This window comes from Acanthisitta chloris, unplaced genomic scaffold (assembly GCF_000695815.1).
Source record: "Acanthisitta chloris isolate BGI_N310 unplaced genomic scaffold, ASM69581v1 scaffold14595, whole genome shotgun sequence".
NCBI classification, from domain to species: Eukaryota; Metazoa; Chordata; class Aves; order Passeriformes; family Acanthisittidae; genus Acanthisitta; species Acanthisitta chloris.
The window spans coordinates 24,885-39,523 of NW_008673286.1; the positions used below are offsets into that span (position 1 = coordinate 24,885).

Sequence of the window (14,639 nt, forward strand, 5' to 3'; positions counted from 1 at the left end):
ACACTTCAGCTTGTTCTCAGAATACTTGGCTTGTCTCTGGAAAAGCAGAATGGGGTGTCAGAGCACAAACAGGATGGTACTGGCACTGCTGCAGGGCCCCGCAGCACCCTGCAGCCTGGGAGTGGTGAGGGAATTACTAACACTCGGGATCTGGTATCAAAACAAGGACCTTGCCAGGGTGGAGGAGATCCCACTGAGCATCCCTGGCACCACCAGTCAGTGCACGAGCGTGTCCTGCTCAGAAGCATCCAGAGCCCCCTGGCACCACCAATCAGTGCATGAGCATGTCCTGCTCAGAAGCATCCAGAGCCCCCTGAGCACAGCTGCTGCTCCTTCAGCTGTGCAGTCATGGGGGTTTTGGCATCACTCAAAATCAGAGGGACAAATTTTCCACCCAGAAACGCTGACATACATTTGGACTTGCTCCAGATGTGTGCAGCTGTATCAAAGTGGAATCTGGCCCAGAGGCCCAAGCTACACAATTTAGAAGAGAATCCAGAATTCAAAACTCTGTAGGAAAGCAGATGTGCTCCAGATCCAGAGCATCTGCTCAGGCAGATCCCTGCTCCAAAGGCTGAGTCAAAAGATTAACCCTTCCCAGAAGTTCACTGCTAGAAACATCACAGGGCTGGGTCATCCTGCGAGCAAACACAGCCTGGCTGGGAAATCTACTGCTTTTTCTCCAGAATTAACACAAAAACTACAGTAGTTGTGGAGATTCTGAGGCCTGTGGGGATTTGCTGAGGCTGGACTGTTTTGCCTTAAATGCTGCACTTTCCCTCCCAGACAGTCTGTGCAGGGACAACACTGGTGTTTTATACATCCAACCCTTTTCTTGCTGCCAGGAGTCTGTGAACCCTGGGGCTGCAGTTGTTCATTGTTAAAAGTGCTTTTTAAAAGAACACATCACAGACAAACCTCAGACCCCACACCAGGGTTGTGTCTGGATCAGGATGCATCACCATGCCCAGCCAGACCCCCCATGCACTCCCATACAGGTCAATACCCTCCCTACCCATTTTCCACAGATACAGGGATGGCTGCAAGGACATGGACATGTCTGGAGGCAACTCCCTGCCTCAGGGAGCCCTGACCCAGCCTGGCTCCCCACTCCTTCCCTCTCACCCACCTTCTCCTTCATCTTCTCGATCTTCTTGACAGAGCTGCGCCGCTGAGGTCGGTCCTCGTGCCGCAGCAGGTTCACACTGATGTCCCCTGACTTGTTGAACTGCTTTTCCTCCTGCTTCTCTGCCTCCTTCAGCTTGCTCTCAGCACTGATGCTCTCTGCGTGGTACATGTGGTAGGTCTTCATCACCTGTGACCACAGGAGGTCATGAGCCACCTGCCCTGGAGCCACACAGAACACCAGAGCAGGAAAATCCAGCAGCCCTGGGCAGTGAAAGAGGCTGTGGAGGCCACTGGGGCATTAAGGAACAAGGTGGGGAGGAAAAGCCTGTGAGATTAACCCCATCCCTACTTCCAATGGCTCCAGGCTGGGGAAAGGACCATGATCCCACTCAGTCCTGCTGTGGGCACAGGCTGAGATGTGTCCCCAGCACACACCTGCAGCCAAAGATCATCATGTGTCTGCCAACAGGGAAACAAGCAATAACCTCCAGTGCTCTGCAGCTGGGACAAGGGTCTCCATGACAGGTCACTGTGAGGAGGCCTCAGTCAACATGAGCTCCCTTTTAACCCAACCCCTCCATTCCTACCCTTGGCCTTGGTAAGCCATCACACAGCCCCTGCTCGGCCACCCTGACAGCAGAACCATCCTCCCCGGCAGAAACGGGTTTGTCTCCTGTCACCACCTCATCCTGCCCTTGCTGCTGCCAGCAGGCACAGTCAGTGCTGGGGTGGATGCAGCAGCACCTTGTCCTTCACAGTCAGATCCAGGAGGGCTGACGTGAGCCACTGCCAGGAACACTCTGCAGGCAGATCCTCAGCCACAGCCTTCCCTTTGAGAAAGCAGGGCCCAAAGGGCACACTGGGATCACTTCAGTGGAGCTGGCACGAGGAACACATCTGCTCCTCTCCCTTTATGCCTTTAGTCACACTGTCCCCTTCCATCACCTCCCGCGGGATGTGGATGGTTTACTTCACATCGCCTTGACACAGCCTGCAGTGCCCAACTGCTCCCTGGCATCAGCATCACGCAGGGCTGGGACACTCTGGGACAGGCTGGGATGGGTTAGGACGTGCTGTGACACACTGGGACATGCTGGGACACACTGGGACAGGTTGGGATGGGACACACTGGGACAGGCTAGGATGGGTTAGGATGTGCTGTGACACATTGGGACATGCTGGGACACACTGGGACAGGTTGGGATGGGACACACTGGGACAGGCTAGGACACTCTGGGACAGGCTGGGATGGGTTAGGATGTGCTGTGACACACTGGGACATGCTGGAAGACACTGGGACACACTGGGACATGCTGGGACACACCGGGACAGGCTAGGACAGACTGCCTGAGGCCCAGGGGTTAAAACAGAGCAGGAACTCACAAAAGCAGAGTAATTTTACACAAGGCTTAATGCAGAAAACACAGAGTTTCCCTGAGCTGTGGCTGTCAGCAGGACCCAAGTGTTTGACTTGGAGCAGCTCAGGCTGACCCGCATGATCCCTCCTCCTGCCAAGCACAATCCTCAGCTCAAACAGGCTCCGAGTGCCGCATTGGAGCCGCACAAACGTGCCACTGTGGGGAGATGGGCTGCAAGGATCAGTGGGCACAGGCTCCTGCCCTGGCCCTGAGCTGCTTCACTCCAAACCCTGCAAACCCTAACGCAGATTCCAGCCACGTATCTCAGACTGCAGCATCTGCAGGGAGAGCCACGGGATGCTCACAAAACAGACAATTCCTGGGATTTCCCTAAGGAGAGAGAACAGAGGCCTTCCCTGAGCCCTCCTCATCCTCACTGTCTTCATCTCTTTGTAAAACACTCAGAGGGAAGTGATAAGCAAAGTCCTGCACACCAGAGCATCAGGCACAGCACCGCAGAGAAGCCCAATGAGTAACACAGGTGATATTGCAGGGCTTGAGTGAAATTCTGGGAGTTGGGATAGTCACCCAAGCAAAACAGACACCTTAAACAGTGCACCTCACCAGCTGCCACACCACACAGTTCACGCCTGGAAATTCAGGGGATATTTCTGCTTGATATCTGCCCTAACTGAGGCTGGGCCGAGCTGCAGTGCAGCGATCAGCGCCGGAGCCACAATTCCCCCGTGCCGCTCGCAGCCTGCAGTCGAGTCACGCCGTCCCTGGCTCACACTGCTGTGTCACAAAGACAAACTGCCACAGCTGCGGCCCGAGGAGCTTTCCTGCAAATCAGTTAATTAGCTGCAGCGGAGGAGGAAAAATATGTTCCAATGTTCATTAGTTATTTAACAACATGAGTTGTGTTTTCCATATTAATTACACGTTCTGGATAAAGGCTGTTGCCAAAACACTGGCCATAAATGGCACTGATGGCTGCCTTCAGCTGCAGGGGCTTTGTCCTCAGGAACAACTCATGCCCAAGGTTCTGACCCAGCAGAGAAGACAAAGCAGACACAGGGTGACCATGTCAGGCACAGCCTCAGGCCCCTGAACCTCCAGCCCTCAGGGGCTCCAACTTGGTGTGCTGGAGCCCATAAGCCAGTACCAAAAGGATGGAGCTGGCTTTAATTCACTGCTGAACTATTTCTGTGCTAAGCCTTTCACAAGCATCTCCACTTCAGAACCAAAGTCATCCACTTCCTTTTTGATGAAAATCAGTGTGGGTTTGGGTTTAGTTCTTTCCGTACAGAGTCCACAGGGTGACTTGCATCAGAACAGCAACAAGGCTGAGTTAAAATCAATTTGGTTGTTTTGGCTTAAGTTTGAGACAGTGAATGCCTGAGAAGCCTGTAAACAATTACAGCTTCCACCCAGCACACAGAATTCCCCTCTGAGAGGCTGAAAAAGCAGCCAGGCCAGGGATGGCTGCAGGGAAAGGCCTGGCCAGAGGCAAGAGAAGCGACTGGCAGCAGGCAAGTGACATTTCTCCAGCAGCAGCCTGGTGTGCTGTGAGCCAGGGCCCTTAGCCTGTGCCTGGTTCTGTCAGCAGCCACAGCTCTCGTGCTGCTCATGAGCACCAATGTGCTGCACTGAACACACCACAGCAGCTCAGTGCCACCCCGAGCCAGGGCTGCAGCTGATGGCACCTGATGGCTCCAGGACAGGACTCTGCCTGGGGGAGCTGCTGGCACCAAGCAGGTTTGAGGTGACCCTGTTTGCTCCTCAGGCACTGCCTTTTCATCATGCCTCAGTGCCATCTCTGCAGCCAGTGTGTCCCTTCCCTGCTCCTTCCCTGCTGGACAACACAACCAGTTTGTTATCCAGGCAGCAAAGGCTGAACACAAACACAAAGCTCCTCCAGCTGCTGCAGTTTCAGCATTCAAAGCAGTGCTTTTCACCATTCAAACCAGTGAGCTCCAACATTCAAGCCCACTCTGCTCAGCACACGGAGCAAAGCAGTGAATGGGTGAAATCTCAGCTCCTGTGAGGACGAGTTTTGTCCCAGCCCCAGTGGGTGCAGAATTACCCTCTGTGCCCTCCACGGCCACTGCTCACATGTCAGGACCTCAGCACACTGATCCCAGCGTGTCCCTCAGGTGCTGTCCCTTGTCCAGGCTCTGAGCACACTGGTCCACAGGTATTAAGGTCAGCCCAGCCCTTGTTAGTCTTTCCTTGTTTGGCATCTGTCATGCTGCTGTTGTAATTAATCTTAATTAGTCACCACCCCTAACACAGCTTGTGACATTCAGCCATCCACAACACACTCCCAGATCTCACACAGGCTCTTTAATCCGATCTGCTGTCCACCCACACTGCAGGTCTCACAACAGCCAAATCCTTCAACAGCCAATGCAGGAACAAACCTGTTAGGAGAAGATTTATGACAGAAATTTCAAATACAATCATTCATGCTTTGTTGTTTAGGCCTGTTTTTCAAAGAGATGGACTAGAATGATTGCTTAGGAATCAACCTACTGCAGTGTTATTTATGTACCAGTAAGAGATACATCCAAAGAAAGCAAATATATTGCCTCAGTTTTCCACCACAAGACAGACTTTATATTGCTTTGTTGCTCCTAAACCACAAATAAAATGAAACTTAAAAAAAAAAGGAATCACTACAGGGCAAGAGACAGAAGCAACACAAAGACCTTTACTGCCCTGCTATGAAAACCTGCTTGAAGAGCCACATCCTGACCAACAGCACATGATCTCACCGAGGGGCACAGACAGTTCTGAGGCTAAAGTGCTCCTTGGGGCAGGAGACAGAGCTGAGTACCCACGAGCTAAAGGTTTTCTGCATTCCTCAGCAGAAGGTGATGTTCAGCCAGCCCCCAGGCCAGCGGAGCAGGGTAGGTGTCAGCCACAAACAAGCACAGCCAGCTCAGAGCCAGGGAAACCACCCACGAGTGACTGAGCAGGGCCCAAAGGCAACACAGCGAGGAAGCCCCAGTAGGTGAGAGTGTTAGGGACACAGGGATCATTCCCAAACATCCCAGTTATGCTCCAGGGAAGTGCTGGGAGGTGTGACCCACTGTGTCTGGCACAGCCACAGCCCTTCACGTTGGCTCGTTGGGAAACCCTCCATCACTGTCAAGCCCAGTGAGGAGCAAAACACTCCTCATGGATGTGAGGAAGGAACAGGCTGTGCTGCAGGACAGCCAGGGCTGAAACAGCCTCCTGGAGCCGCCGACATGCTGAGCAGACACTTTATTCTAACAAACAACACCCCTGCCCTCCCCTCGCTGCCAGCCGGGCACGGCGCGATCATTGCTCACCGTGTACAGCTCGTTGGTGACTTTCAAGAGTTCTTCATGCATCTGGAGGCCAATCTCCTTACTCTGCAAGGCAAAAGGAGAGTTGAGGTTCTGTTATGCTCAAAACATGAAGTTCTGAAAGGAAAACGCATTTTGGAGGGATGATACACGGGAACACACAGTCCAGCAGAGCTTCATGCTGTTTCAGAACTGCTGTTTTCCTTTGAAGTTGATGTTTGCCCATAGATCACCCAACTTGGGATTCAGAGACCACGAGGAGGAGCTTCACACAACTTAGTTATCCCGCAAAAGGGATGAATCTAGAGGGATGAATCTAGAATTATAGGCAATACTGCTTAGCCCTTAGATTTGCATTCTCCAGTCCCACAGAATCACCTGCCAACCTGTCTTGACCTGGCACACTCATCAAATCCACCTGCTGCTGGACTTGCCATTTCCAGCCAACCTTGTTAGTCAACCTTGTTCTTTCAGAGCAAAGGTTACCAGGACTCCCCAGCCTCAGCATCCCAGGCTTTAGGTGTCCCTTGGCCATGACCCTCCCTCCCCAACTTGTTCCCAGTAGCTCATCTTCACTATTCTGACCTGAGTGAACCAAAGTGTCTCTCAAAAAGGACATTTTATTACAAAATAGCTACACCACAGTTATATAATGCAGTTTCCAGTTTCACAGCTACAGCAGCCAAAGTTCAGCCAGCTGAGGAGATACTCACTGCCAGTGAGGAACTCCTGGCATCCTCCTGTCTGCTGAAATCCCATTATCAGTCTGTTTTCCCTCCCCTTGCCAGGCAGGATGAGGCAGATCCAACCTCCTAGAGCACGGACACGGCACTTCACAGAGAGGCCACGGCATGGGGAGCTGCCCAGAGCTGGAGCTTGGCTGCACATCAAGCCAACTCCTGCTGCAGCCCAGCAGCTGGAGCTGCTGGGGATGCACACACACTGCTTCCCTGCCTCCCTGCAGCTAACCCCCAAATCTCTGCATGGAATCTTCTTGGCTAGGAAACACCCATTATAGCCTGGAGATGTGTTTAAACTAAGTATAGTCACCCCCTCCTCCCTTCCCGAAACCAAACCAAAGCAAAACTGAGCAGTTTCTTCCAGACTCCCTCAAATAAGTCCAGGCATTTTTGTGCACACAGGCAGGGAAAACAACATCCCATCCGGCTGGGTGAGAGAAGCCCACGACACAGAGAGGGCCCCTATTTCCAGCCAGTGGGACAATCCAGTTTGCTCAGGCCACTGGTGGAGTCACCATCCCTGGAGGGATTTAAAAGCTGTGTGGATGTGGCACTTGGGGACATGGTTAGTGGTGGCCTTGGCAGTGCTGAGGGAACAGTTGGATTCAGTGGTCTCAGAAGGCTTTTCCAACCTAAACAATTCTGTGATTCCAACACGAGTTGTTTCAGTCAGGGTCTGCAAACAGGAGCACAGAGCCTGCAGGAGCTGAGTCACACACAGCCCCTCCAGCTGTCCCTGCTGCCACCAGTCCCAGCCCAGGCCCCAAACCAAGACTTCCTGAAGCTGGAGGAGGACAGGACGGGCTGGTGGCAGGAGCCATGGCCCAGGCTCCGCTGCAGGTCTTGCCTCTGCCCCAGATTTCCTGTACAGCAGAGGGCAAGGCAGCAAAGCTGTAATTTTCAAACCCAATTTTAGACTCCTAAACAGAGGAACACAAACCAGCTCAGCTGACTACAGTGTGTCCTTCCATGAGCCACAGCAACATGGGAGACCACAGGTGGGGACCATGTTTAGAGAGCCACTTGGTTACAGACACTATAAAACCAACACCCAGAGCCACACTGCAGCACACAGAGGGTCTCCAGCACCATCAGGAGTCTCCCAGCATCCCAGAGGGCAGTGTCCAACCAGGGGATGCTGGAGCCTCTTCCACCCACAGGCAGATGAGCAGCTGAAGGACTCACCTATCCTCCGACCCTGCTGCCTCCCCTTTCTCTGACAGAAATCACATCTGTTTGCTTATGGAAGACAACACCAAACATCATTCCACTTCCCTGGGACCATCCACAAAACCCAAACTCCAGTTTAGCCACTGGTTTTTTGCCTCCCATTCCTCCTGAAACCCACAGCTGCTCACTGGGACAGCAATGGTTAGCAGTTTATTAAAACTCCTGCTGCTGCCAATGAAGTAAGCGGAAGCAGCAACACGGATGACTGGCAAATGCTTATTCTAAAGACAAAGAGAAGAGCTCTGTCCAGACAGACCTTTCTTCACCCAACCTCCATCCCGGACACTACAGCATGGGGCATAATTAAATTCACTGTCACAGCATACAATTAAATCCCACACTGGGGAATACCACAGCACTTATTTCAGACATAGCAAGGCTCTGTCTCAAACATATCATTTCCTGCATTCCATACTCGGAAGAAGCATCAAACTTCCTTCCTGCCACCACAGCAGATGGGAAGATGGAGCAAACACCTGCCTGGTCATGAGTCCTTCAGCCCCCGTTTGGCCCTGCCATGGGATCCTCAGCCCAGGTTTGGCCCTGCCATGAGGTCCTCAGCCCAGGTTTGGCCCTGCCATGAGATCCTCAGGACGTGCTGTGAGATTTCATGGTGACAGAGACTGATCCTGACAGCAGATCGAGCCAGATTGCAGTGACACAGCTCAGCATCTCCATTTATCACTGCCTGTTAGCAACATCCACACCATCACCTTCATCATCTCCTGCACTGGAAGCTTCAGGAAAATCTGCCCAATTGAGTTTTCTTCCCCTGCTTTCCTCACAGAGTGGTTTGGGTTGGAAGGGCTCCCAGATGGACACAGCAAGAGGCATGTGGGAGCCAAACACTGGGACCATGGCTGCTGGGCAGTGCAGGGACAGGACACTTCGGGTGCAGAGGAGCAAAGCACAGCTCCCCAATTTACTGACAGACAACCCCACTGCTGCCAAGCTCATCCTCTCCCCCTTGGCACATTCCCACCTCGCTGAGCAATGCTCCTTAGCTATGCACATCCCTAGCCCAGAGACCCTCCCTGCTGCTGTGCCGGGATTGTTTACATTTACATAATGAACGCAGGAAACACAAAACCTCCAGTTCCCCCTGCTCCCCGCAGCATGTCACAGCCCATTAATAAATTCTGGATGGGAGGAATTAGAAGTGACATCTCTGGAAAAAAATGTTCCCCTAATTTACCATCAAAGAGCAACCTCCAGCAGACCCAGCAGCTGAACCACCACTGTGGGGGTTTAACCCTTCCCGAGCTGGATTATCTGCCCACAGCCCCGTGCAGCACAGTCTCCCTCAAGTAGTGCTTCCAGCACTTGACTCATCACACTCCAAACCAGACAGGGCAGAACAGTGGAAGATCCCTCCTCTGAGCAACCTCGTATGCTGCAAGGCTACATGGATGCCTTCAAAACCTGTTTACCAGGATGCTCATATTCCCACACATGTGCCCAAACACTCCTGCGAAGTGGGAAGTGCAGTCTCAGATCCCTCTGGGCACAGAGTGCCATAGGCTGAGCAAAACAAACAGCCTGGACATCCCCAAAAGTGGCAGCACCACGTGAAAGGCAAATGATGACACAAGATAGGCCTTTTCCACGATTTAGCTGAGCATTATTCCCAGGGACAGGTAAGTCCATGGGACAAACACAGTGAACTCAGATCCCCATGACTCCTTGGGATGCAGAGCTGGCTCTGGTAGGCTGCAGAGTCATGCCAGCTCTCCTGGCAGGAGATGGAGGAGGGGGAAACAAGGAGCAACCACTCCTACAGAACCCAAGTGTTGAGCCTTAGAAGTTGAAATTTGAGTTCAAAAATGAGGTGGAGATGGAGGAAAACCAAACACAAAGAAAGAAATCTGTTGAGTGGGTGAAATACTTCATCACCTTGTCCTGGCTGAGGACTGACCTCCAAACAATTTCTGCTCTTGTTTGAATGCTGACTGGATTTGTCCTGTGGTTCCAAGTGAGACTCACCATCCACACACACAGGCAGAGGAAGCAGAAGGATAGTCTTAACACACATCTCAAAACCAGGTTCAGAGCAAAATGCAAATGGGAGGGAGATTTTGAGACAGAGTTAGAACTGAACTAACCGATATTTCCCAAATGTCTCCAATTTCTGGAGGCCAGAAGGACAGGAAAAGGGATGATGCCCCATATCAGATCAGCAAACCCAAGCCTGACCTTGTGGTTTAATTTCTAGGTCAGATCTATAAACTAGAGCAAATTGACCATAAAAATATCATATGAAATTTACTCTCTAGTCAGGCTGAAATTTCAAGATAAGCAGGGATTAGGAGCCTTCTCCTGTGGGAGAGACAGGCACTCTGAAGCTCCCCCCGACTGCAATCCCCACCTGCCCCTGTTGGAAACAAGGGACAAAAATTAAGGAAACCCTCAGAGCCACAGAGTCTACTCAACTGCTGGGACTCTTCATGCCCTTACCATACTCCCCCTCACTTTAGTGAAGAGTCCTGGTCCACCTGACTGTGAGATTCCTGCAAGACTTTGACGCTTCTTTTAATTTGGTTATCATTAATAATTCTCTATCATCTGCAGACTTTGTCATCTTACTATTCACCCTTTTCCCAAAAAATTTATTAGGAAATGCACTGAAATTCTTCTTCCTTTTGTTCCCTGTCTTTTAAAGAGTTATTGATCCAAAACCAACCACTCCTTACTCTTCAGTAGCTCTTCAAGAATTCCAGCAATGGCCCTTTTCCACTGAAGGCAGTGCCAGCTACTGACATGATCTCTGGCTCGTGGAAATACCTCCACCAGACTTCTGAGGCATGACTCTTCCCTTCAGGAAGCCACACTGACTCCTCTCTGGTACTGCCTCATGCCTGTCATGCTGCTCCTTACCAAGGTTCCACCCAACCAGCCCGTTCTGACCTGTTCTCTGGAGCCCTCCCAAGGCTCTTTACAAAAAGTCACCATGTTTTCACCTTTCATCTATCTGGCACCAACACCACTTTGAGCACCAGGTCACACCTCACTGTGCATCACTTGACAGTTCTAGGTCTCACTTTCTTTAAAACTCTTGGATCACTATAACCATGAAAGACTTACAGTGAAAAGATTTGCCCCAACTCTAGCAGTGTTCAAAGCCAGGTTGGATGAAGACCTGAGCAACCTGCTCTGGTAGGAGGTGTCTCTGCCCAGGGCAGAGGGTTGGGAAGGATGATCTCTAAGGTCCATTCCGACCTCTTAACACACTGTGTGTGTTTCTAATCAACGATTTGCTCTGCAACATCTATGGCAATTCAGTTTTAGACTAAGATGCCAGGACTCCACACAGCTGCCCAGGTTACCTTTTTAAAGAGCCTGATGACATCCTCACTGATCTGTGACAGCCTCACGATGACATTGTTCATGAAGATGTCGTTGAGGGTGGCATGGTCTCGGCTCTCCCGCCGGGTCTGCGTCAGCACCAGGTACCAGCAGTTCACAGGGGAAAGGAGGTGCTGATCTTTCCTAGGGAATTGGGGGAAAAATTCAAAGAGGTCAAGTGAACAAGTCAGAGGCACATAATTTCCAAATGAGTGCTGTCAGCACATTGACATCTCCCTCCCTGCACACATCCACTGGGATCCATCGTGCCCTGAGAAAGGTGTGACCTCCTCTTCCAGCTGTTCCAGTGCTGCCCTGCAGGGATGTCCAGTGGCACATGGACCACATCAGGCCCCCAGTTAGCCCCTTCTGAACTGGGTGCTCTGGAAGATAGTACAGGAGAAGAGACATCCCTGGCAAGGGAGAGAGTTTTGCTCGCTCTTTCCACTCACACTATGAACATGGCTGTCACTCTACTCAATCCACTGTGCTGCTCTTGGCTCACTAAAAAGTGCTCGAGAAAGGGTTCTGCACCCAAAGTTACTTCAAAGTGTCTGTGCACAACATGAGCACGCTCATTTTGCTGGAGGGCACAGCACAGTGACTCCCAGACAGCTCTGAGAGCACACACAGACACAACCACCACGCATAGAACTCTGCAGGGATGAGTCTGTGAACCTGGAACCACCAAGATTGCCAAACCCAGGGCTGGACACAGCCTGCTGCACATGGCTACTTGGGGACAAAGCAGCACTGAAGGCACATAATTCTTATGAGTGTCACAACCTCATCAGAATAATGACATGTGTGAGCAGCTGGGGAAGCAGCACGGATGAGCCTGGTGAGGGCAGGTACAGAGCAGCCTGGAGGAAAAAGATGTATTAAGGGAGTCTCTCAGCATGGAATGGACAGTGGGGACTCAGCAGGAGTGAGCACTGAAATCCAGCTGACCTGATTAACACCATCACCACCAGCACTTGTGCCCAGGTGCTTTAGAAAGGTAGAGAACCTCTGTCACCTGTGGACACTGTACAGCAGCAGCTTCCAGAACCGTAAGCACACCAAGAGAGAGCCCTGAGCTAAAGGGAGAGGTCAGACACCTCCTGAGCCTCTGTGGGCTCCATCTCCAAACCAGAGCTCCTTCCCCAGGACAGCTATTCCCCAACACACAGCACCACAATGCACAACCAGCATGGAACAGCTGGATGCCACGAGGACAGAGAGAATCTCAATGGCAACTCATCACCAGTGCAGATAGGCACAAGACAGCAGCAAAGCCTCACTCGCTGGAGAGACCAAGTAAACAGATTAAATGGGATTTAGTAATATGGAATAAATAGGATTTAGTAATGTAACAGCAGAAATTGCTGCTCTTGCAGCTGAAACAGGAAAAAGCCCACAAGGGGTTAGGGGAAGAAACAGACTGTGAAGAGCCTGGGGCTGGTGTGGCAAAGGGCAGAGGCAGCAAACCCCAAGTTCTCTGGGACAGGCACTCAATAGTGGCTGCAGCCTTTGGCCACTGAACTGAATGACATGAGTTTCATTCAGAGCAAAGGGCACAATTCCAGCTGAGAGACTCTGACACCACAAACCCCAGCAGCACCTCTGCCCTGGCACACTCACAACCAGCACCCCAACAGCGACAGGGTAGTGGCCTTTACTGGGGCCTTGAGGTCACCAGTCAGGGGAGCAGCACACACCAGCAACCTCACCACAGAGCAGTCACCTCCAGACTGAAATTCTGCCTCCAATTTGTTTTCCTTTCTCTTGCTTTTGGATATTTTCTCTTTTAACCAAGCTCGAGAGTGTGGTGAAACTGAAAAGAAGCTGCTTTTGAAAACACATATTCACACATTCATGGATTTCACAATTTTCATCATCAGTTTGATTCTCACACAATCCCAGCATCCAGTTCATACTCCCTATTCCAAAGCTTTGTTTCACAATATTTCCACTAAGGATTTGCCTGGCTCCAACACCGTATGGCTGTGCACAGAAAACACACATACTTCATTGCAAATAAACTGCAGTAAATTCCACTTCCAGAAACTGCTTCCAAGCCCGAGCCTGTCAGCAGGGCTGTGTGCAAGGCACAGCACCCCAACAGCTGAGGACTGGGCTGCAGAAACCAAGGGGTGCAGACCAGGCCCACCACTACCTGCACAACCAAACCAGTGGCTGAGTTAGAGCCTCTTCACTAATCAAGGGGTTTGGCTCCTTCCTAGTCCCTGATTGCTGTTTTTATTGCATTGCTCAAGAAGTGCACACTAAGTGTAACTTGGGCAGCACAGGTCAGTACTGCAGTGGTGGAAGCCTTGGGAAGAGACATGTCTAGTTCTCCTGGTGAGCCCCATATGGTGATGAGACAGACAAGGTCACCACTGATGTGAAGTCCTTTACTCCACTTTAGGGCTGTGCAGCTACAAACCAACCCCCAGTGCTCCAGTGCCCACCACTTGGCATCAGTCTGCCCTGGGAACGCTGGCTTACTTGAATTGGTGCTCTCTTGAGCTGCGGATCTTGGAAGAGAAGCGCTCAGCCAACTTCTCCAGGCTGCGGGAGTACTCCAGCTCGATCTCGGCCTTCCTGCGGAAGAACTCCTGCAGGTCCTGCAGCAGCTGCAGGCGAGACTCCGACTGCTGCTCCAGGCATTTGAACTGCTCCACCAGCTGCGTTCGGATTTCTGCAGGCACAGAGAGAACAGCATCAGTCACTGGCCAGGAGGGTTGTCCCTCCTCGTCCCAAAGCGAACGGCACAGCTCTGCTGGAGCTCCCTCCAAGCCCCGGGGTGAATTCAGGACTTGCTAAAGCCAATGGATTTGCTTCCCGAGAAAAAGCTGAAGAATTCCATTGACCAGCCTCACAGGAAACCTTGTTCTTGTCAAAACAAACTGCTTGTGTAAGAACAGAGAGCAACCTCAGAGCTTTCAACTGCTTTTCTGAAACCAGAAACCAATACTTCGATCTGTCTGGCCCCACCTGAGGTCCTGTACTCTTTGCCTAAAAATACCACATGATTTCTTGGTAAATCCCATGTGAATCCCTATGGGACAGCTGGCACTGACCTGAAGGAAGCTGGCACTGCCGTGCATCCTCCTCTCACCCTGTCCCCCTGCACTGCCAGGTTAACCAGCAAACCCAACCAGACTTGGCTCAAAGGCCTGAAAAGTCTTTTGGACCCTCCAAATCCCAGCTCAGACTCCACAGGCCTCATCTGCTCCAGGTTTATTTGCTTTCCCAAAGGACCTTCAGACACCAGCACAGACATGCTGCAGCCTCCCATGACCTTTGCTGGAGGGGCTCAGCAGCACCCAGAGGTGCCTGTGTGGGTGCAAGGATGGACACCTCTGGCAGCATCCTGGGACCCCACTGTGTCCTGCAGGGAACAGGCACCCCAGGAACAGCCAACAGAGCTGATCTCCAGTGCTGCCCCTCACCTGGCACTGCCAGAACCCACAGCCTCAGGCACAGCACACTCCTGTTCAGCACATCCCAACCACTGGAAC

General features: G+C 51.8%; 1 protein-coding gene across 1 annotated transcript in view; it reads right to left on the reverse strand.

Annotated features, from left to right (window-relative positions):
• Nucleotides 1-13,818, reverse strand: part of SRGAP3 (SLIT-ROBO Rho GTPase activating protein 3) — a 36,790-nt gene extending 22,972 nt beyond the window's left edge. The window contains exons 1-5 of the mRNA XM_009074897.1: nucleotides 13,624-13,818; nucleotides 11,115-11,277; nucleotides 5,825-5,887; nucleotides 1,130-1,315; nucleotides 3-36 (exon numbers count right to left, since the gene is read on the reverse strand). Coding sequence (XP_009073145.1) covers nucleotides 3-36; nucleotides 1,130-1,315; nucleotides 5,825-5,887; nucleotides 11,115-11,177 — 346 coding nt within the window. The 5' untranslated portion in view covers nucleotides 11,178-11,277; nucleotides 13,624-13,818. The remainder of the gene's footprint in view (nucleotides 1-2; nucleotides 37-1,129; nucleotides 1,316-5,824; nucleotides 5,888-11,114; nucleotides 11,278-13,623) is intronic.
• Between the last annotated feature and the right edge of the window lie 821 nt (nucleotides 13,819-14,639).